Here is a 24276-nt window from a genome sequence, read left to right on the forward strand (position 1 = left end):
GCTTCCATGGTAATAATTACTAGACCCAAAGGACCTCAAAATGGCTGTCTGTCCTGGTCAAATAACTACGGATTAACTACAAAAAGACAGCTGAACCAATTCAAAACTCACTCTCAAAGAAAATCCGATATCCTACGAAGACGGTAACCAAGTTATAATGAGCTATCTTGCTCTATAGATTTTTTGAAAGCAATTTGTAGAAAGTCAAAAATGGCTGACCATAATGGCGACGTTAGTGCTCCTCAAGCAAGAGGTGGAAGACATCATCGTACAAGAAAACAACAGAAACCTTCTACTGCAGAAAGAGAGCAGAAAAAAGCTTCAAGACTCCAAGCTTTAGGCCCAGGCGAGTCGATCAAAGAAAAGCAGGTTGGTAATAAACAGTACTTCAAGTAAAAATTGTAAGCTAAAATATACAGTCAAAGAGAATTTTTTATTTACTTTAGGATATAAGTCTTATGTGATCAGTGTATAATGGTGAATATGGAATGTTAAAACGTTAAAACATCAGCGATCGCGCGCTAAAACCGCAAGTCTGTTTGATACTTTTACTTTTTTGACTTCAAGTGTTAACAAGTTTTGCCCTCCTTTCACAAACATCATTACATATAATATTCCTATTATCCTAACATCGCTTTTGTTTTGAAAAACGAGTTTCCGTTAACCTGAAAAGACGTCTTGCTGGTCTAATCTTTCTATTATTCTGTAATAAATATAAGCTCGAAATTGGAATTTTTGAGTGAATTTTTCTCTCTGTTTTCATCAATATCTAAGGTTTTAGGTAAAAATATTCACGGTGTACGCAAAATCGTTTGCAAAACCCAACGTCTTTATATTTATGTATATATGATAAAATAAATATCCCAAATTGTAGAAATTGTAATTTTATAATTAACGAAACAGAGAAAAGATTTGTATTATTAAATTAGTAAAAATGGTGCCTTGTTTATCTTTATGGAAGGAAGTGGAAAGATTTGATATTTTGATGTGATGGTGAATATGGTCTCATATTTATACTCTAAAAAGCGTTTATTTCAGCTAAAAACGCCATGTCTTTATTGCAATAAATTAGGCCATGTTTTTTCTTGTTTCTGCGATGCCAACAACTCTGCAGCTTCTTCCCATGAGTTTTTGATGGGCATTTTCCAAAAACCCAAACATATCTAAGGTAATCATATAGTTGTGGAGTTCGTAGAAGCGTGAAAAGAACTACAATAACTACTATTTTCATACAAACTCTGTAGTTTCGATTTGATTGTTTCGATTTGGTTTTTCACTGTCCGCGAGTCGTAGATATCAAAGGTACCATACCAATTGATTATTTTGATTGACCTCAGCGAAAAACCAGATTTCAGCATGCATCTACTAAGTTGGCATGTTTTGAAAAATTATAACAGTAACAATGTTTTTGTAATTTTTTTATAGCAAAAAGCGAGAGAGGAACGAGAGGCGAAGAGGGCAGGAATAGACTTTAGACATGAGTACATTATAAAGACTGTGGCAGAAGCTCTTGGGCTGTCCCCAGAAGATGTCACAGAATTCTTACTGGAAGGAACACAGGTAAGAAAAAAGAAATGTTTGCATTTTGAAAAAGCTTTTTTTTTCCTGGCCCACTGCGAATATAAAACAAGGTCAAAAAAATGATGCCCACCCTCCCCTCCATGAAGGAAACGAAAATATGACCCACCCCTAATGTACAGTTATAGACTCGTGTGACCCACTGCCTGTTTTTCCCTTTCCATGATGATGTTAATGATGATGTATATGATGTTGATGGTAATATCGATAATGAGGGTGATCCTTGTATATGGATGAAGTACAATAATATGGATCATTAATTATGATTAAGTTATTGACCAATCATAACATTGTCTTTCCCAATACAGATTGAAACACTGGATGAGTTTTTTAAGGCCGATGGTCTTCAAAAGATCATGTTCTTCTATCAAGAAACAGACAGTAATTTACCAGATGCCGGTAAGCAAACAATCAATCATTATACAGGGGGGGGGGGGTGGTGCAAGTAGAGAGGAGACATTAATGAAATGAGTAAACTAGATTAAATCCAAGAAGTACTTATATGATGATAATGATGCTGATACTGATGATGATGATGATGATGGTGATGGTGATGATGATGATGATGGTGATGATGGTGATGATGATGATGATGGTGATGATGGTGATGATGGTGATGATGGTGATGGTGATGCTGATGGTGATGATGCTGATGGTGATGATGGTGATGGTGATGATGATGGTGATGATGCTGATGGCGATGATGATGCTGATGGTGATGATGGTGATGATGCTGATGGTGATGATGCTGATGGTGATGATGATGATGATGGTGATGATGATGATGCTGATGATGCTGATTGTGATGATGATGATGATGATGACGCTGATGATGATGATGATGCTGATTGTGATGGTGATGATGATGATGCTGGTGATGATGATGATGATGATGATGATGCTGGTGATGATGATGGTGATGATGCTCTATTAGTCATTTCAATCTCCCTCTCCCTATTGCACTCAAATATGTACTAAATACATGTTAGGAGAATTTTATATCAATCCTTTTTCTTTCAATAGTTGAGCATGTAAGGATTGGTCCAGGCGGGGCACAGAAGGCCACCATCAAATCCAAGTCAAAACTATTTATCACTGATGGCAAAGATGAATCATTATCTGGAGCTTGTATATTTTTTATCAGGAATAATCCTTCTAAAGCCATCACTATCGCAAATATATACCAGGTCAGCATGATAGATCTTAGATACTTAGATCAGCCCAGAGGTTGTTTCAGGGTTTAATCTGTGAGTTAGCTGTGCCCTGACTTAGATCAGCCCAGAGGTTGTTTCAGGGTTTTATCTGTGAGTTAGCTTGTGCCCTGACTTAGATCAGCCCAGATGTTTTTTTAGGGTCCAATCTGTGAGTTAGCCATGCCCTGACTTAGATCAGACCAGAGGTTGTTTCAGGGTTCTATCTGTGAGTTAGCCATGCCCTGACTTAGATCAGCCCAGAGGTTGCTTCAGAGTTCAATCTGTGAGTTAGCCGTGCCCTGACTTAGATCAGCCCAGAGGTTGCTTCAGGGTTCTATCTTTGAGTTAGCCATGCCCTGACTTAGATCAGCCCAGAGGTTGTATCAGGGTTCTATCTGTGAGTTAGCCATGCCCTGACTTAGATCAGCCCAGAGGTTGCTTCCAGGTTCCCCTAATATTTGTTCTTTTTTATTGATTCAGGAGACAACCTTTGGTGTGTTAGACACACGTGGGGTTGGAATTCTCCATTCAGTGGAAAGACTTCTTGGTGACATTTTTGTCCCAGCCCTTGGCCATAATACAACCTGGGGAGACCTGGGACAGAACCAAGGCCCCTCTGTCAAGCAAGAGTTCATGAACCAATTGGATTCATTTGTTGGTAAGATGGTCATGTCCAATCTTTATCTAAATTGGGCTTCCTGTGCTATTTTATAGCGCTTCACGCTAAATTAAAATTCTGGAAATTTGAGAATTTTTTTTAAGTAATCAACATTTAGATTATGACATTTGCAGAAAGTCCAAATATTTAAAAAAATGTGCACGATTGTCAATAGACCTCTTCACCTTGGGCGCAATGTTTTCCCATTTCAGACCACGTGTCATTCCCTAGAGTATCATTTCTTTGTTTAGCTAGGGTGTAATGTTTTTCCATTTCAGACCATGTGTCATTCCCTAGAGTATCATTTCTTTGTTTAACGGTTGCGCATGAGAAGACACATGAATATGGATACAACTCAAACAAAGAATCGTATTTTTAAAACAATGAAATTTTGAAACATCTTGTCTAAGTTTAAGGTTACAATACAGGTTTCAAGTTTGTAGAAATGTATTTTTCCTCAGGCCCTTTACGGGCAATTTATGCATTGATTCGATGTGCGATTTTTGAGCCCTACTTTGAAAACATAACGAATTTTGTTTTGTGCTTTTATAGAGACATTTGTCCAGGTAATCTTGGTGTCCGGAATAAAACTTTACGAGTTAGCCCTTTACTATTCTTGACTATGACCAAAATCGCTGCAAAAATCGCACCTCAAATGCCTTCAAAAATCGCCTTTATAAACAGACCTTTATGTGTATTTTTTCAATTTTAGAGGATAGCTTTAAGTGTTTTTAATATTTGCTTCAGGGATTCTCGCCAGTGCGCAAGCTAGTCTGGAAGACGCCGTCACATTACGAGAATCCGAAACTCTGGACCTATCGCACATCAACTCCCCATCTGACTACATAGCAGCAGCGAGCTCCACAGAAACACTGGAACAAATAGAAGAAGTTGTTACTGCTTGGATCAAACAAATTGAACAGGTTTGACTATTTGAACCAATCACAACACGCGAGATCGATTGCTCAGCCAATGAGAATGGTCGGTGGCATGAGGTGCCGAGTTTAAGCATTTTGATTGGATGAGCAGGAATAACGCGCCCTGTAATTGGTCTATTCCGTAATTGGTCTAGACCGTGCCCTGTGTCGGAAGCTCAACCTTTAAGACTACGTCCCCGTCCATGCTAATGCGTTTTCGAAACGCTTCGTTTTCATCTCGCCGAAAACGCAGTAAAAGCTTTGACTCCGCACTAGCGTTTTCATTGCTTACCCTGATTGTGTGTGAGTCACTGGCTTGACCGAGGATCTCAAGGAGAACTGGATCCGACACGAAGAAAAAGCGCGGGAAGATAAGCCTCTTTTTCTCAAGATATCTGAAATAAAAACAAAATATTTTTTCGACATCTGTTTTTTGACAAATTTGAGGTTACGTTCACACTAATGAGTTTTTGGAAAAGCTCCATATTTATGTAACCGAAAAAAAACTTTTTATAGCGTTTGTTCACACAGTAAGGCGATCAAAACGCAGATACGATCGGAAATGACGCCATATTATCATATGCGCATATGAAAGACAGACGTGCCGCTGTGAATGACAGCATGTTCAAAAGCCTTCGTTTTCCCAAACTGTCCAAACTAATACGATAGGCCTCTGTTTTGAAATGTCTCTACTATTTAGAGCGTTTTCAAATGTATTCGTGCAGCAGTTGGAATTGATCATCGCTTTAGTGTGGGCGCAAGGACAACACACATCGAAAATATGTCGCTAAACGAAAACGTATGGACGTTGCCTTAATTCACCGTCACTTAGCCCCAACCCACTTAGCGACTGTATGCTTCAGTCTGAAATATAAGGGGGGAAAGTGCGCACACAAAATACAATAAAAACAGATCGTCTTTGCCGCGCGCGCATCGATAAAAGTGGGCCCAATGGAATAACTGTAGATGTGACAGAGGTTTTGCACCATCACGTGACGGCAGCCATGTTAGATGGCAGGAACAATACAATCGTTTTACATGAGAAAGAATTCGATTCCCGAGAGCAAAGGGATTTTATTGTTCTGCCATCTAACCACAGGCAGTCCAAGCTGGATTATGGCACTGGCACGTGATGGTGCAAAACCTCTATTGTAATGCTTCGCTTGTGTTGCTAGCATAACTTCTTACCACAGTTTTCATTGCTAGTCGCTGATCGAGTTAGCAGTCGCGGCATGCAAATCGGGCAAGACACTGCTGTCAATCAAATAAATCGTTTTATAAAATAAATCATAAATCTCGCGTTCTGATTGGTTGGGAGCGCGTGCTTTATGAGAGCACACAGCACGCGCGCGCACTTTCAGTTGCGTCATTCCTATCTAAAATAACGGTTATCGTAATTTGTATCTTATAAAAGAAATAAAAACCTTGCTTGTTGTGCTGTGTGCAGTTATCAAGCACTTGGAGATTCGCAGAACATTCGGGAAGTGTCGCGTCGCTACGCGTCGTGCTTCTCCTAACACTTTTTCTCGTGTTCTGCCAATCCCGCGTGCTTTATAGCTGCCCACAGCACGCGCGCTCGTTTTCTATGTCTTCAAGAGTGCTCAATGTAACATGGGAAACTACTCTAACGATTTATGGGATTGACAGCAGTCTGATACTCGATTTCCCTGTCGCGACTTTTATCTCGATTAGCGCGTAACAATGAACACAAGCCAGAGTGAATTTTGGAATGACACTCTAGAATCTAGACTCAAGGTTCAGTGCTTTTTCCCCCCAGGTCTTGGCAGAAAGTGAACAAATGAGGAAAGAAGCTGATGATGTCGGGCCTAAAGCAGAGCTCGACCACTGGAAGAAACGAACAGCAAAGTTTAACTCTTTACTGGATCAGATCAAAGGACCTGACTGCAGGGCTGTGGTTGGTGTTTTGCATGCTGCTAAATCTAAACTACTCAAGGTAGGGTAACTTTTTATTGAAATGTACAAATTGAGAAAACCTTTAAATTTTATTGATACTCTGATACAACCTCTGGGCTGATCTAAGTCAGGGCATGACTAACTCACAGATAGAACCCTGAAACAACCTCTGGGCTGATCTAAGTCAGGGCACGGCTAACTCAAAGATAGAACCCTGAATCAACCTCTGGGCTGATCTAAGTCAGGGCACGGCTAACTCACAGATAGAACCCTGAAACAACCTCTGGGCTGATCTAAGTCAGGGCATGACTAACTCACAGATAGAACCCTGAAACAACCTCTGGGCTGATCTAAGTCAGGGCATGGCTAACTCACAGATGGAACCCTGAAACAACCTCTGGGCTGATCTAAGTCAGGGCATGACTAACTCAAAGATCAAACCCTGAAACAACCTCTGGGCTGATCTAAGTCGGGGCATGGCTAAATCACAGATTGCACACTGATACAACCTCTGGGCTGATCTAAGTCAGGGCATGACTAACTCACAGATCGAACCCTGATACAACCTCTGGGCTGATCTAAGTCAGGGCATGACTAACTCACAGATAGAACCCTGATACAACCTCTGGGCTGATCTGAGTCAGGGCATGACTAACTCACAGATAGAACCCTGATACAACCTCTGGGCTGATCTAAGTCAGGGCATGACTAACTCACAGATAGAACCCTGATACAACCTCTGGGCTGATCTAAGTCAGGGCATGACTAACTCACAGATCAAACCCTGAAACAACCTCTGGTCTGATCTAAGTCAGGGCATGGCTAACTCACAGATAGAACCCTGAAACAACCTCTGGTCTGATCTAAGTCAGGGCATGGCTAACTCACCGATAGAACCCTGAAACAACCTCTGGACTGATCTAAGTCAGGGCATGGCTAACTCACAGATAGAACCCTGAAACAACCTCTGGACTGATCTAAGTCAGGGCATGACTAACTCACAGATGGAACCCTGAAACAACCTCTGGGCTGATCTAAGTTAGGGCATGGCTAACTCACAGATAGAACCCTGAAACAACCTCTGGACTGATCTAAGTCAGGGCATGACTAACTCACAGATGGAACCCTGAAACAACCTCTGGGCTGATCTAAGTTAGGGCATGGCTAACTCACAGATAGAACCCTGAAACAACCTCTGGGCTGATCTAAGTCAGGGCATGGCTAACTCACAGATAGAACCCTGAAACAACCTCATGGGCTGATCTAAGTCAGGGCATTGCTAAATTATTCCCATTTCCTGCTAATCTTAAACTTATTTTAAATTTCAGACGTGGCGGGAGTTAGACGGTAGAATTACTGACTACGCGAACGAAGCAAAAGACAACGTGAAATTTCTGTACACCCTGGAGAAGTTTTGTGACCCGCTTTACAACAGTGATCCTGTAAGAGGGAATCTATTGATACATTGGATTGAGTTATAATTTGCCTTCGCTTTTGTGTCATCATCAGTATTTATCAACGGTCACCACAAGCATTCATTCATCATCACCATCATTACTATCATAATCATCATCATTGACAGAGCAGAAAAACGACAAGGTTGCTATTTTCGCAATGTTTTTCTTTATCTCTCATTCATGCTAAAAAACGTTTAGTGTTTCATTCGTGTCTCTTGTGCTTTAAACTTTTCACAAAATTCTACTAACCTTGAGCAATTCTACTTCGAGGTATTAGCAAAAATGTTAGTTTTTGTGCTGATCAAAATATCATCTCTCCCAACGTTCAGTGCGTTATATCTCAAATACGCATTCCTTAAATTTCCCCAAATTTTGGTGTTTTGCTAATCAGCCCCAAAAGAGCCTGTTTATGAAATATAAAGCTTATTAACACATAAACGTCGAAAGTAGAACCCGTTTTTCTGCCCTGTCCATCATCATTATCACCTTCGTCACTACCATCATCTTCATTACGTTTATCACTACCATCAATCATGATTATGACCATCGTCACTAAGATTGAAAAATGTAAGAGATTAGTATGGAAAAGGATAAAAATGACGTGGCATAGATTACAAAAATTATTAACAGGGGGTGGGGATGGGGTCTATGCCCCACCTCCACACCTCCTCCCCCTCTTGTCGTAAAATGGAGTTGTGGCGATGGTGTTTGAAGGACTGAATCACTAAATCTTTTTCATCGTCTTCTCAGGTTGGTATGATGGACGCCATTCCTGGTCTTCTGAATGCCATCCGCATGATCAACAGCTACTCCCGATATTACAATACATCTGAGAGAATGACTGCTTTATTCGTTAAGGTAGGTACAGGGGAATAAGCGTGTTGACCCGAGGGTACAGGAGTGTAATGGCTGTTAGTATAGTGCAGTTTTCGTATGACTGTGAAAAGCTCAGTGCCGTAAGCGTGACGTGCCGTGACCGTGATACTTTCTAGAATTTTAATTGGCTGATTTTTTTCACGCGCAATATGATTGGTCTAAAAGTGCCGTGATCTTGGCGTGACCGTGTCCACGCCGCGGTTATGCCGTGTTCCAGGTATTTGATTGGATGGAGAGTAAATTCTCGTTCAATTACCTTGCTGTGTCACGACCGTATTCGTGCCGTAAACTTTTCACAGTCATACGAAAACTTCACTAGTACTTCCCAATCACGGATAAGGGATAGACCTCTTTGCGTTGGGCGTAATGTTTTCCCATTTCAAACCATATGGCATTCTATATTTACTAATACGGTCCACCTTGTATCTCAAAGACCAGACATTCAAATGACGGACTATCTTCACAATCAACTATTCACTATCTAAAGAAACAATTCTGAAAATATGTGCAAAGGCTTATAAGCACTTTAAGTCAGATACTGTGTTGTTGTTTTGTGGGACAAGATTTTAATTCCACTGGGAAAACTGCTTCAATGACGATTGGTTTGGTATTGTGTGAAACCATGAATGAACTTCTTACCCCTAGTGATCTATGGGTTAAATTATCAGCCATTCACGATTCGAATCTAAATTTTATGTATCAACTTTCCGTTCCTAGGTCACCAATCAGATGATAACAGCTTGCAAGAACTACATCACAGACCACGGCTACAAGACAGTGTGGGACGAACAACAAGACGAACTTATCCTAAAGCTCAAAAACTGCATCAAACTGAACGAAGAGTACCAACGCTGCTTCCAGAAGACAAAACAACGACTCGAACAGAATCCAGACGAACGACAGTTCGAGTTTAGCGAGATGTACATATTTGGGAAGATCAACACATTCTCACGGAGATTGAATAAGATTATCGAGATGATGAATACAATGCAGACGTTCATGTGTCTGGGCGAGTCGAGGATTGAAGGGTTGGAACAGAATTGGAATAAAGTGCAGTTGATAATGACAACGATGAAGAAGAAACCTTATGATCTGTTGGATTATAGGAAGATGGATTTTGACGCGGATTTTGAGGAATTCCGAAGACAGATCAACGAACTACAGGTGATGGTTATGATCAACTGGTTATGAGAATGTACTGCGCATGCTCGAAAGATTCGAGGTGGATTCTCTGGGCATGCGCAGATTGTTTTTGGCTTTTGCCCGTACCACCAAAAAGAGAGTTATGACATCGTTATCATAATCTTCAGCATCGCCATCGTCATCATCATCATCATCACTATCATCATCACTGTCACCACCATCATCACAATCATCATCACAATCATCATCATCACCGTCATCATCACCATCCATCATCATCATCATCACCATCATCACAATCATCATCACCATCACAATCATCATCACCATCACAATCATCATCACAATCATCATCACTATCATCATCATCAATTTTATCATCATCACCATGATCATGATCATCATTAACATCACCATTATCTAGTTCAATTACAATTATTATAATTCACTCGACAAAATTATTCGATTCTGATTGGACAAGAGGAGTACAATTAAATTCCAAATTGTACTCTGTAGAGTCCCGATTAAATTGCTCAATTTTTTTGAGTGTGTGATAAACAAAAAATCGCACAATCTTCTCGTACAATTCGGAATTTATAGATACTCGTGATGTTTTGAAAGTTCTCAAATTGAACTTGCCTAAAGGCTCGTCCAATTTTGATAATTTTCAAAACATCACTCGTTGCTATAAAATCCAAATTGTACTCGAGATCGTGCAATTTCCTATTGTTATAATCAACTACATCATATTCTGAAATGTTAGCCATCGTTTTAGTTTTCTTTTCTTTTTTTATTTCGCAGACTCAGCTCCAGATATTCATGGACAATGCGTTCGAGAGGATCCCGTCAACGCAGCGAGCCTTGAGGCTTATTCGAAAGTTTGAGCGGTAACACGCTAAATATCTGTAATCAATCATGATCATCATCATGATCATCATCATTATCATCATCATTATCATCATCATCACCATCATCATCATTATCATCATGTATCATCATTATCATCATCTATCATCACCACCATCATCATATTCCCCATCACTATCACCACCATCATCATCATCATCACCACCATCATCATCCCCATCACTATCACCATCATCATCATCATGTATCATCACCATCATCATCATATTCCCCATCACTATCACCATCATCATCATCATGTATCATCACCACCATCATCATATTCCCCATCACTATCACCATCATCATCATCATCACCACCATCATCATCCCCATCACTATCACCATCATCATCATCATGTATCATCACCATCATCATCATCATGTATCATCACCATCATTATCATCATGTATCATCATCATCATCACCATCATTATCATCGTCATCATTATCACCAGCATCATGGATCATCATATCATCATCATCATTGTTACCAGTCGACATTTCAATCATTACCATCATCATTCACTGATATCAGCACCATGACTTTCAATACCCTGATGCACTCGTTCTCTCTTCTTCATCCACAGCTTGAACTTAGATTGTCTTCGAGACACAATACAAGAAAAATACGAACGCATCTTAACATACTTTGGACGCGACATCGAAACCGTCCAGAAAATCTACCAAAGACACAAAAGCGATCCTCCTATAGCCTGGGACCTACCGCCCATCGCTGGCAAGATAGCCTGGGCACGACAGATGTACAGACGTATCCAGGAACCAATGGAACTCTTCCAAAAGTATCCTGCCATCCTCCAATCGACCGAGGGGAAGAAGATTATCAAAAACTACAACAAGATGGCAAAGGTTTTGTTAGAATTTGAGGTGCTTTATCATCAGGCGTGGATCAAACAGGTATTTGATTTTGCGCACTCGGAAAGTGCTCGACAAAGACCCGTACAAATAGCGAATAGCCAAACTTACATTTCTTGATTTCGTTTCTTGTTTTTAACTTGGTTACTTTGCGCACTCGGAAAGTGTTCGGCAAAGACCCGAATATGTAACGATTTATCTCATTTGCACTCTTTCTTACTCTTTCGTTGCGTTTCTTGTTTTTGATTTGTCAACCTCGTGCACTCGGTTAGTGCTCGACAAACACCCGAATAGATAACGATTTACTTCATTTGCACGCTTTCGTCTTAAAACACAGCAGAACGTACCGGGTTTCCTAACTAGTCCCCCCTCTACTTATGGCAAAATAGGACTCGGGACTAATGAAACACTGTTTTCTCATTCAGGTTGAAGTGATCAAAAGCGGCCTACAAGCGTCTCTCCTCGTCCGCCACACTGAGAACAAGAAGCTCTACGTGAACTTTGACCCTCAAATCATGACGCTGATCCGTGAGACCGAGTGTATGGTGAGACTGGGGCTGAATGTTCCTTTCTCTGCCCACACGTTGCTACAGAAACAGAACACACTGAAGAAAAATTTTGATAAGTTACAGGTAATGCAATGAATGGATCTTTACAAAAAGACTGCGTGCCATAACCTATTTCAAGAATACGGTGTCATCGCCAAAGGCGATAGGCGATAGGTCATTCCGACATGGAAATAGTTTCGTTGAATACAAGGAACATTGAATCAGTCTCAACACTAAGGTCCATACTCTTGACGAGAATAAGAAGCAGAAACACAAGTCATTCCAGCTATTCTTGGATATTGAGAATTACCTCCAATTAAATGAATCTTCTATTGCTTTTCGCCTATTGCCTAATGCCTATCGTTTTTGGCGATGACAACGTTTTTTGAATTAGGTGTAAAGAAAAGATGAAAAGATGAACTAACAAGATTGTACAAATTAGTGCAAAGTTTTGTAGGTCTACGGTCTCCTTTTATTCAGAGATACATAACCTTTCTCTCTACAGCTCCTATTAGAAGAACATTCCCGCGTGCTGGGAAAGATTCCTCAGACCTTCAAGCCTCTCATGGCGCCTCACCTCGCCAAAGTAGATGCATCTATCGACCCTGGGTTAATGATGCTTAACTGGACATCACTTAACATTGAGACCTACATTGACAGCGTGTACGATGCTCTCGGCGAGTTTGAACTCTTGCTTAATAGAGCGAATGACTTGGTGGCTTACAGGATCGACGCGGTGCTGGAGGAGATGAGCGTCATCCCTTTGATTGAACTGCCGACGCACGCACCTCAAACTATTGAAGAGTTCCTCAAGAGCACTGAGGTAAAGGGGGTTGAGATTTGGAGAAAAATGTTGTTAAGGTTTTGACGGAAATGTTTGAAAATTGCGCTTATATTTATTCTTAGTAATTATTATTTTATTCGTACTTTAATCTGGTTAGCATAGCCACGTTGTAACGCGCACTCTTATTGGTTAATTAGCGTGCGCGAGCGTACATCCAGAAATGGATGGTGCACGCTGACGTGATTGAGTAGCGCGCCCTATATAATGAAGATTTCGTTAGAACAAAATTTAAATTGTTTTTGTATCAACAAATATTTTTTTTAGGTTTTGCTATTTTACAAAAGCAATGGTCAATGCTTAGTTGTGTGTATATCCAGTTCTGGATGTACTTGGTAGGTTGCTTAAGCACTCAAGAAGCTAGAGTTGCACTCGGCTACACGTCGTGCGACTCTTACGCTACTTTCGTGCTTAGCAACTTCCCGCGTGAATGCAGAACTGGATATACGCGCGTTAAGCATTGACCATTCCTTGAACAAAAAGGTAAATTATACACCGTGAAAAGATGAAAAAACTTACTGACGTTTCGGACGCTAGTCCTTCATCGGAGTAAAAGAGAAAGAGGTGGTAGAAAGGAGTGTATATATGATAGAATAAGACAAAAGAAACCAATGAGAACAAGGAGGAAACAATCAAAAGACAAAAGAAAGGGTTAGTTGAAAGCAAAGCGTTCATTAATTTTATTAACCTTTTTATCATTACTGTTTCATTAGAAACACCGAAGCAGCTCGTTTTTAGCTAGTTATATCTTCTCATTCCTTGAATAAGTTTCTCGCGCGCGCTCAGGTGCATTCCTTATGATCATTCGATTACTTTTGATTTTTAAAATAAATTTTGTATTTTTTTAAGAATTTATGCAGGCGAGGAGCAGATCTACTAGAAGCAAAAAGCAATCGCGTAGAAGAAGCAGCCAATGAATTAATCGCAATGCTACTCGAACTCGAAGAAGACGAAGAAGAAGAAGAAGGAGAGGAAAAAACAAATAAAATCACTGAAGACAGCGATGAAGAATTCGATACAAAAGATAATGAAAAAGATCCCGAGAAGCCTGAGAGGCAACCGAGTGGAACACCGAGGGCTGGGTCTAGTAGGCCAGGGAGTCGACTCAATGCGGGGAGTCGACTTGGGAGTGCAGTCATTAGTCCAGCGGCTGCTGCGGCAAAGCGCAAGCGCGAAATGCGTGACTATTTAGCTGAAGAAGCACAGGAGCTGCTGTCCTATTTTAATCATCGTAATGTCGACGCTATCGTTCGGGTCATTCGGACGACACTCGACTCTACTCGGCGGCGTGTCGCTGCTAGCGCGGCGCTTCATTTCGTGTCATCCCCGTCGGAATTCGGCAAAGAAACAAGCCATTCTTTGACTCCGTTATTCAAAGCGTACGTGATTCTACAAATACCGAACATCACAATGCAACCAGCTCTGGATGAGATTCAACAAGCTCTCAACAAGGCAGCCCAGTACGTGGTGTCTGTATCGAAAGGCGTCTCCCAGTGGAGTAAAACATGTAAAGCTCTCGTAAAACCCGAGAAAAAAGACGACTCCGACAACGAAGAGAACCGAAGTCGCTCGGCAAGCAACGTCGGAAGTGACGACGAGAGCCGAAGTGATACTGCACCAATGAGACGATCAGGACGAATGCCAGCCGACAGCGACACGGGCACCGTCGTCAGTATGTCTGTGTTTCCTCAGAAGGCAAACTATTTCAAAAATGTCTCTGAGAACAAAGAGGTGGCTAAACTCGTCTCGATGTTGTCAACGGTAGTTAACTCTCAAAAGAAGGAAGTCATGACGGCGCTGGAGATTTTTAACCATTATCAGATCATATGGAAAGGAGACAGAGAACAAACTATTAAAGAGTTTTTGACACATGATCCTAAACTCTCTGAATTTGAGGCGCAGATTTTACATTATAAGGAACTGGAAAGAAGAATTTTGCTGGAACCGGAGTCGTATAGTATTGGTGCTATAGCAATAGTTACAGGTAAGGATGTTGTTTGGTGTGTTATTTGTATTGGCCTGTCTCTCTGCATCTTGTCTCGCAACACAGTTTGCTGAGTGTCTACATGGTGCAACGGAGACGCAATCGTTGCCAAGAGTAGAAAACGATTGCTGCAACTTGTCTCGCAACATTTTTTTAAATTGCGCTGTAGGTTACAGGGTACAATGCTCCATGCAACTTGTGTAGCAGCGCTGTTGCGAGACAAGTTGTAGAGAAAATTGCTTCGTGTAATCGCTCTTTCAGACGGGTTTTATGTAACGAACGCTTCCCTTGGTGTGTGTGTGGCTCTGGATGGATGTGCTAACTGAGGGCTAACATGGATGCATGCATGGATGCATTCATGGATGGATGGATGGGTAGATGAATAGCGTTAATGAAAGAATAGGATGAATGGAAAAAAAGGATAAATGGAATGATTGAATGGATGGATGAATAGGATGGTTAAGATGGGAGGAAGGATAGGATGGATGGAAGAAAACAGATAGATGGATGAATAAATTTTTGACTAAATAAATGAACGTTAAAGGAAATCAAGAAAGGATACAACTACGACCAATTACATTCATCTTCACTCAATTTCGATCTTCTTTTGTCACCACAGAGAAGCTCAAGTCTTCGCTATGTGCAGAGACCAAGGCTTGGTGCGTAGCATTCGGTCGCAACTGTAACATCAAATACCGCACGGAGATGGAAGAGATATTTGCCTTCCTCGAGGACATGACCAAGAGACTCAGTCGACCAATCAAAGACCTTGATGACATCAGACTTGCAATGAATGCACTGAAAGAAATAAGAGATAAAGAAATCAAGGTTGATATGTGTTTGGGACCTATTGAGGTAAGCACGTGTTTCATTGATGTTTTTGATGAAAGAGAAGAAAAAAACAGTCTTAATTTGAGTCAACTGTATTGATTCTTTTTATTCTGTAGCTTTCTCTGTTACTGCTGCTGCAATTGTAGTAGTAATTAGTTGTTGTTATCGTTGTTGATATTGTTTTATGGGAAGCATGGATGGCGTGCGCCTCTAACTCACCGCGTCTCTCAACAGTGCGGCCAGAGTTCGTTCCCAGTCTTGGTGTAGTATATGAAGAAGAGTTGTTTGTTGGTTCTCTCCTGTGCTAAAAGGGTTTTTGCTGCTGCTGCTGTTGTTGCTGCTGCTGTTTCTGCTGCTGCTGTTGCTGCTGCTGCTGTTGTTGTCGCTGCTGTGGTTGTTGCTGCTGCTGTTTCTGCTGCTGCTGTTGTTGTTGCTGCTGCTGTTGCTGCTGCTGTTGCTGTTGTTGTTGCTGTTGCTGCTGTTGTTGCTACTGTTGTTGCTGTTGTTGCTGCTGTTGTTGTTGCTGTAATCAATCCTGTTTGAAAGGTTCGCTCTTCCTCGACTTCCCATTTTGTCTCACTTCATACATGATACTGACTACCCAATCCCCACATCTTCTACTGACCAACTAACAAACGTTTGTTCTTACCCCCAGGAATCCTACCAAATGTTATCTCGCTATGAATTACCAATAGCACGCGAGGAGTCTGAACGAGTAGACACAATGAGATACTCTTGGCAGAAGCTGCAAGCACTCGCGGTATGATGTCATGATAATCAATACAATGATGATAATATTGATGCTTGTGATTTTGATGAAGATAAATGAATGATGTGATAAAAAAAATATTTATGCATTTTGATGATAATGTTCATAATGAAGTCGATGATGATGATGTTAAAAGTGATGATGGTAATAGTGATGTTGATGGCGATGATAGTTGATGATTGTGACGATGGTGTTGATGATGATGTTGATGAATAATGATAATGGTTAATGAAGATGATAGTGATGGTTGGTGATGATGCTGATAACGATATTCATAAATGACGGTGTTGATGATGATGATGATGGTGATGATGAAATGATACATGATGATGATGATGATGGTGATGATGAAATGATAAATGATGATGTTGGTGATGATTATGTTAATTAAGAAAGTGATAATGGTGATGATGATGATGTTAACAAATATAATGATGGTGATGGTGATTATGTTGATAATGACACGTGGTCTGAAATGGGAAAACATTACGTCCAAGGTAAAGAGGTCTCTTGACAATAATGTGTTCGTATCGTAGATTGAGTCGCAGGATCACCTTATCACAATCCAGCCTAACTTCAAGGGAGGCCTTATTGATGAAGTCCAAGTGTTTGTAAAAGATGTTGACAAGTTTGCTAGCGACTACAACGAGGTAACATCCATCGAACCCAATCCATCCAATCCTTCCCATCCATCCCATCCATCCATCCCGTCCATCCCTCCATCCCTTCCATCCCATCCATTCATCCATCCCATCCATCCATCCATTATCATTGACCATAGCACAGCATCGCAGTACATTGTAGGGTCGTTTTATGAGATATTTTTCCAAGATGGCGTCTATTTCATCCCCTAAAACAGTCCCACAATGCAGTGCACCGCCAATTCGACTCGTTATCCCCCTCAACCTTGGAATGTCTATATGTTTATATTTATTTACTTGAGGACGTCTACTCTTATTAGTTTTTTCTCTTCCCGATGTAAGTTGTTTCTGGAAAGAGCTTTCCATGGATATTCAATAAAGATGTTGTATTGTTTTGTGTCGTAATGGATTTATTTATTTTGCCATTAGGGTGGACCAATGGTCGCTAACGTACCACCAAGAGAAGCAAGTGACAGACTTATTATCTTCCAGGTACACTGTTCACTACTCTCAAAATTACCATGATTTCTTCCATCCCTCCTTCCTTCGTTCCCTCGTTCCCTCGTTGCTTCACTCCTTCACTCCTTTGCTACTTCCTTCGTTCCTTCATTCCTTTGTTCGTTCGTTTCTTCTTCGTTCGTTCGTTCGTTCGCTCGCTCGCTCGCTCGTTCGTTCGTTCGTTCGTTCGTTCCATCACTCCTTCGCTTCTTCCTTCGTTCCCTCGTTCCTTCCTTCCTACCTTCCTTCCTTCCTACCCTCCTTCTTTCCTACCTACCTTCCTTCCTTCCTTCGTTCCATCACTCCTTCGCTACTTCCTTCCGTCCTTCCTTCCTTCCTTCCTTCCTTCCTTCCTTCCTTCCTTCCTTCCTTCCTTTCTTCCTTCCGTCCTTCCTTCCTTCCTTCTTTCCTTCCTTCCTTCTTTCCTTCCTTCCTTCCTTCCTTCGTTCCATCACTCCTTCGCTACTTCCTTCCTTCCTTCCTTCCTTCCTTTCTTCCTTTCTTCCTTTCTTCCTTTCTTCCTTCCGTCCTTCCTTCCTTCCTTCCTTCTTTCCTTCCTTCCTTCCTTCCTTCGTTCCATCACTCCTTCGCTACTTCCTTCATTCCTTCCTTCCCCCCTTTCTTCCTTTCTTCCTCGCTATTTTTCTTTCTGTATTACATTCTTACATTTCTTTTTTAAACCTTTGCCTCATGTCTCATTCATTAATGGTCTGTTGTCTTTCAGAGTCGTTTCGACACGTTGTGGAGGAAGTACATCACATATTCTGGCGGAGAAGAGTTGTTTGGACTCCCAGTGACAGAGTACCCTGATCTCATGCAGATCAAACGTGAGCTGAACCTCTTGCAGAAGTTATATGGTCTTTATAACGATGTTATTGATACTGTCAATGGATATTATGATATCTTATGGCAGGATGTTAATATTGAGAAAATAAACCAAGAGTTACTAGACTTTCAAACAAGGTTAGTGTTACGGTTATCGAGATGTCTGTGGGTTCAAGCTTCTTTCTTATCTCTCCTCGCCTCTTTCGTTTCGCTTCGCTTTGCCTTGCCTTGCCTTGCCTTGCCTTGCCTTGCCTTGCCTTGCCTTGCCTTGCCTTGCCTTGCCTTGCCTTGCCTTGCCTTGCCTTGCCTTGCCTTGCCTTGCCTTGCCTTGCCTTGCCTTGCCTTGAGAAATATATATATATAAATATCATAAAAAATTATGTATCAACATTGCGCCTAACGACAAAGTTTTCCATCCTTCTCTAAAACAGGTGTCGCAAGCTACCACGCGCCCTGAAAGACTGGCAAGCCTTCCTCGACCTGAAGAAAACGATTGACGACTTCAATGAGAGTTGTCCACTTCTGGAGCTGATGGCCAACAAGGCCATGAAGGGCCGTCACTGGGATAGAATCGCTGCTCTTACCGGACACACGTTTGATATCGAATCTGAGACGTTCTCGCTCAGGAACATCATGGAAGCTCCACTCCTGAAGCACAAGGAAGATATAGAGGTGAGTGATGATGGAAAGAAAATGTCACAAAGAAACTTAGGTCCTTTCTACACGTACCCGGATATTGTTGAAACCATTTTTTTTCTTTTTTTTTTTTTTTTGGATTGGCTTTTCGTCTACACGTGTCCGGTGAATAAACGCAACTTTTCGAAATGTTTTTTCATTCACTCTAAGCACAGGTGGTGTAGCGATGAGAATGATAGTAGGAAGATTAAGATTCCCGTTTTTCCTTCCCGCAAACGGCAAACGTGACCACGTTTTCATCGTTTCCCTACATTTCACTTTACCTTTTGCAAACCTTCTCGACCAAGACAAGTATTCTTTTGTTTATGTACCACTTGGAGATTTTTGCGGTTGCTTTTCACTAATTTTAAAGAATTTTTTAATGGTCAACTGAAGTTTCACGTTTACTGTAAACGAGAATCTTAAGCTCTCTAGTCTCAAGGGAGAACCGTGTTCAATTCCCAGACTCGGTGTCGTATGTGAGTAGAGTTGTTTGTTGGTTCTCTCGTGTGTAGTATGTGAGTAGAGTTGTTTGTTGGTTCTCTCGTGTGTAGTATGTGAGTAGAGTTGTTTGTTGGTTCTCTCCTGTGTAGTATGTGAGTAGAGTCGTTTGTTGACTCTCTACTGTGTAGTATGCGAGTAGACTTGTTTGTTGGTTCTCTCCTGTGTAGTATGTGAGTAGAGTTGTTTGTTGGTTCTCTCGTGTGTAGTATGTGAGTAGACTTGTTTGTTGGTTCTCTCCTGTGTAGTATGTGAGTAGAGTTGTTTGTTGGTTCTCTCCTGTGTAGTATGTGAGTAGAGTTGTTTGTTGGTTCTCTCCTGTGTAGTATGTGAGTAGAGTTGTTTTTTGGTTCTCTCCTGTGCTTCGATTATTTTTTCTCCAGGTTCTCTGGTTCTCCTCCCTCCGCAAAAATCAACTACTAAATTCCAATTGGATTTCAGTGGATGAAGAGCAGCTCTGTAGAAATACCACTGTTAAATCCTATTTTTTCGTCATTCGTTCCATTCCGTTTTGGTAGATTCTTCAAAAGTCGTCAGAAACTTCAGAAGTTCAAAACACAGATGTCCAAAAAAAATTAAGATAAAAAATATAAGCACATGCATGTTGTTCCTTTAGCAAACCGAGGTCCTTTTTCTATGGAAGGTACTCTGTACTCTAATCGAACATGGAATGGCATCAGTATGTGATCCAAACTCAAGTAGAACCACGAGCGCATTTTTCACAATAACTTACAAATTTCTCGTGCGCTGATTGGTTATTTTTTTATCATCAATAAGAGGACAGACACATAAAAAACTGATGTCTGTTTTTTAATTTTCGACGTTTTTTTAGCGATCAAAACAACCAACGGAAAGAGCGCGCGCTCGTTGACGTCGGCTAATTTGTCTGCGCGCGAGAAATTAACAATTTGCAAAGTCTAAGCTATTATCTTTTCTCTCGTTTTTCTGTCTCTAGGATGTCTGCATAGCTGCTGTGAAAGAAAAAGACATTGAAGCCAAACTAAAAATGGTCATTGCTGACTGGAACACGAAGGACTTCACTTTTGCCAACTTCAAAAACCGTGGTGAACTTTTGTTGAGGGGAGACAACACTAGTGAGAGTGTATCGCTGCTAGAAGACAGTCTTATGGTCTTGGGATCGTTGCTAAGCAACAGGTGAGAGATTATAAAATAATTCTAGTTAATAGTTCTAACGCGCAATCTGATTGGCCAAAGTGCCAAAGCACAGGAGAGAACAATCATACAACTCTCCTCACATACGACACCGTGTCTGGCGGGACTCGAACTCAGGTCGCATTGGTGAGAGGTTGTACATTAGCAGCGCACGTCACCCGTGCTCCCAAGGTTTTACACACAGTCCCTGCTAATTTGCTATCTATTGTGTAGGTATAACGCCCCGTTCAAGAAGACTATTCAGACCTGGGTACAGAAACTCTCCAACACTACAGATATCATAGAGAACTGGATGACGGTACAGAACCTATGGATCTACCTGGAGGCTGTGTTCGTTGGCGGAGATATTGCCAAACAACTGCCAAAGGTACGCTATTTAATAATTATTATGATTATCGGTGGAATATTTATCAAACCGCAATTGCCCTATTTCATAATGACGAAATTTAGGCTAAATTAAGCTTAATTCTCTTCCTTCGAGACATTTAGCGTAATATTGAAGGCACAGAAACGTTGCAACATTGCGCGCAAGATTGCAGGCAATGTTACTGAAGTAGGATAGTTTTCTACTTTAGCAACGTTGCGTGCAATAAGTTGCGTCGTGTGTCATGGCCTGCAACATCAATTCCATGCAATTTTGTGCGCAATGTTGCACCGTGTGTCCGTAGCTTAATTTGTTCTTGCCTTCACCAGCTCATAAACCAAATTTCATTGTGATTTAAGATGTGTTGTTGTCATTCCATCCCCCTCCAGCGACCATGATCCCTAGCGTTAAAACAATAGTTTGTTTTGATGCGACGTCATTATGAAATAGGGCAATTCTTCGAGTCACTGAGTCACTGAGCCTGAGGAGAATAATTGTTTTCGTATAATTTAAGACTCATGTCATGATTGTCATACTCGTCATCTTTGGCTTCATCATCGTCACTATCACCACCATCATCATCTTCATCTTCATCACCATCAGTATCACCATCGTCATCATCATCATCTCCATCATTATTACCATCATTTTTGTCACCATCATTATCTTCGTCACCATCATCATCTTCGTCACCATCATCATCTTCGTCACCATCATCATCTTCGTCACCATCATCATCTTCGTCACCATCATCAAAATCATCATCATCACCATTATCGTCATTACTTATCGTCACTACCAACAGCATCATCATGATGTATACCATCAGCGTCGCAATATCATCTGCTTAAGGTACCATCCAATATAAATATTCCTTATGAACGATTGCAGGAAGCCAAGCGATTCCAGAATATCGACAAACAGTGGGTGAAGATCATGACTCGAGCGCACGAAAATGCTAACGTCGTTCAGTGCTGCGTGGGCGACGAAACCCTTGGTCAGTTGCTGCCTCATCTTCTAGAACAGCTGGAACTCTGCCAGAAATCTCTCACTGGGTAAGGAATGAAGACAGCTGAACAATATCTGCAATATGTATTACAACAGCTTTGCAACACAAGTTGTAAGAGTGTCTACACGGTGCAACGGAGACGCAATCGTTGCCAAAAGTAGAAACGAATTCTACTTTTGGCAACGATTGCTGTAACTTGTCTCGCAACATTTTTTCACATTGCGCTGCATTGTTCCATGCAACTCGTGTGGCAGCGCCAACATACTTCTCCATGTAGCTTTTCGTAAGGCTTTTGCTTTTGCTGCATACGCAAACATTAAGATAAGATAAGCACTTAAGATAATTAAGCGTACGAACTCTCCTCTATTTACCTTGAAGTGTAAATTACTGCACTTTGGGTTTCGAGTCTGTTTAAATCTGTCTTCCCTGTGGATGAGTTGACTTTACTGACAATGTTTTGAATGAAATCTACAATGAACAGAACCCCAAAGAGAAATTATTTACACTTCTGGTTGACGTCGCAGTCGTAGATTTTCCAAATCTTAAAGTCCCTATTAGCGTAGAGGTAACCTCAGACTTATTACAAACAGTTGTCGAAAAATCTTTTGTTTTTGTTTCAGATATCTTGAGAAGAAGAGGCTTGTCTTCCCTCGCTTCTTCTTCGTGTCGGATCCAGTTCTCCTTGAGATTCTCGGTCAAGCCAGTGACTCACACACCATTCAGGTAAACTACTGTTCTTTGTTTTTCTAAAATCAATTATTCTATTAGTCTGTGTCTCATGAATGCTGATCTCGGCTCATTTTGAGTTCCGACGTAACTCTGAGTACAAATGACGTAATTCTGGGTACAAATGACGCAATTCTGGGTACAAATGACGCAATTCTGGGTACAAATGACGTAATTCTGGGTACAAATGACGCAATTCTGGGTACAAATGACGCAATTCTGGGTACAAATGACGCAATTCTGGGTACAAATGATGTAATTCTGGGTACAAATGACGCAATTCTGGGTACAAATGACGTAATTCCGGTACAAATGACGCAATTCTGGATACAAATGACGCAATTCTGGATACAAATGACGTAATTCTGGATACAAATGACGTAATTCTGGATACAAATGACGTAATTCTGGATACAAATGACGTAATTCTGGGTACAAATGACGTAATTCTGGGTACAAATGACGTAATTCTGGGTACAAATGACGTAATTCTGGGTACAAATGACGTAATTCTGGGTACAAATGACGTAATTCTGGATACAAATGACGTAATTCTGGGTACAAATGGCCTTATTTCTTGATACAAATGGTGTACTTCTGTTGAGAAATGTTTATACTTGGTGCCCCATCATATTTGAGAGCAAAATTTCAGTTGCGCCCTAATCTCGACTCAAATCAAATTTTTCAGTGCACTAAAACAACCTCTGGGCTGTACAAAGACATAGCTAACTCACAAATTAGTATTTAGATTTTTGGGTTTCGTGGAAGGAGAAAAACCCTCAAAGTACAGGAGAGAACAACAACCAAATTCCGAGATTCAAACCCGGGTCGCATTGGTGAGAGGCGAGCGCTCTACCGCTACGCCACCCGTGCAGAGCCGACCTCAATTTTATCGATGGGAGTCAAGAGATATAATAATGTCTACACACATGGGATTCCAAATCAAACTCGAGACCCCAGAGGTGAGAGGCGAGTGTACTACTGCTACACCGTCCCAAATCGATCATCTTCTCAGTTCCAAGTCGAGAGCTTTACCCTGGACACTTAAGTCATGATTCTCTGGTTCTTTGAGACTAAGAAATTCAGACCCAGTCGTATTTCATTGACTTGACTTTGTTTGTGTTACGAAGGCCCATTTGCTGAATGTGTTCGACAACATCAAGACAGTGAAATTTCACGAGAAGGATTACGATAGAATTCTCGCGGTGATGTCTTCAGAGGGAGAGAAAGTCGAGGTAAGTAAAAACCTGTTAGCAAGGACGCGCCTGCAGTACTCTGTCTGCGCTTATCGTATTGTAGTATGCGCAGTAGCTTTCGCCTCTGTAGGTCATATCTGTACGTCATATCTGTAGGTCATATCTGACGTGCAAGA

General features: G+C 41.1%; 1 protein-coding gene across 1 annotated transcript in view; it reads left to right on the plus strand.

The window, feature by feature from the left end:
* The first annotated feature begins 31 nt into the window (after positions 1–31).
* The window catches only part of LOC116304022 (dynein axonemal heavy chain 5-like), a 71274-nt gene continuing 47029 nt past the window's right edge, over positions 32–24276 (plus strand). The window contains exons 1-26 of the mRNA XM_089033928.1: positions 32–369; positions 1426–1560; positions 1887–1977; positions 2602–2765; positions 3252–3429; positions 4177–4352; positions 6124–6300; positions 7589–7702; positions 8468–8575; positions 9311–9757; positions 10538–10623; positions 11234–11561; positions 11945–12151; positions 12573–12890; positions 13758–14892; positions 15512–15747; positions 16379–16483; positions 17029–17142; positions 17563–17625; positions 18356–18594; positions 18888–19128; positions 20588–20787; positions 21019–21172; positions 22061–22224; positions 22799–22901; positions 24035–24139. Coding sequence (XP_088890054.1) covers positions 211–369; positions 1426–1560; positions 1887–1977; positions 2602–2765; positions 3252–3429; positions 4177–4352; positions 6124–6300; positions 7589–7702; positions 8468–8575; positions 9311–9757; positions 10538–10623; positions 11234–11561; positions 11945–12151; positions 12573–12890; positions 13758–14892; positions 15512–15747; positions 16379–16483; positions 17029–17142; positions 17563–17625; positions 18356–18594; positions 18888–19128; positions 20588–20787; positions 21019–21172; positions 22061–22224; positions 22799–22901; positions 24035–24139 — 5547 coding nt within the window. The 5' untranslated portion in view covers positions 32–210. The remainder of the gene's footprint in view (positions 370–1425; positions 1561–1886; positions 1978–2601; positions 2766–3251; positions 3430–4176; positions 4353–6123; positions 6301–7588; positions 7703–8467; positions 8576–9310; positions 9758–10537; positions 10624–11233; positions 11562–11944; positions 12152–12572; positions 12891–13757; positions 14893–15511; positions 15748–16378; positions 16484–17028; positions 17143–17562; positions 17626–18355; positions 18595–18887; positions 19129–20587; positions 20788–21018; positions 21173–22060; positions 22225–22798; positions 22902–24034; positions 24140–24276) is intronic.

The sequence above is a fragment of the Actinia tenebrosa genome, unplaced genomic scaffold (genome assembly GCF_029948245.1).
Source record: "Actinia tenebrosa isolate PJP-AT-01 unplaced genomic scaffold, QUT_ActTen_1.0 PGA_scaffold2__45_contigs__length_23673736, whole genome shotgun sequence".
Taxonomy (NCBI): Eukaryota; Metazoa; Cnidaria; class Anthozoa; order Actiniaria; family Actiniidae; genus Actinia; species Actinia tenebrosa.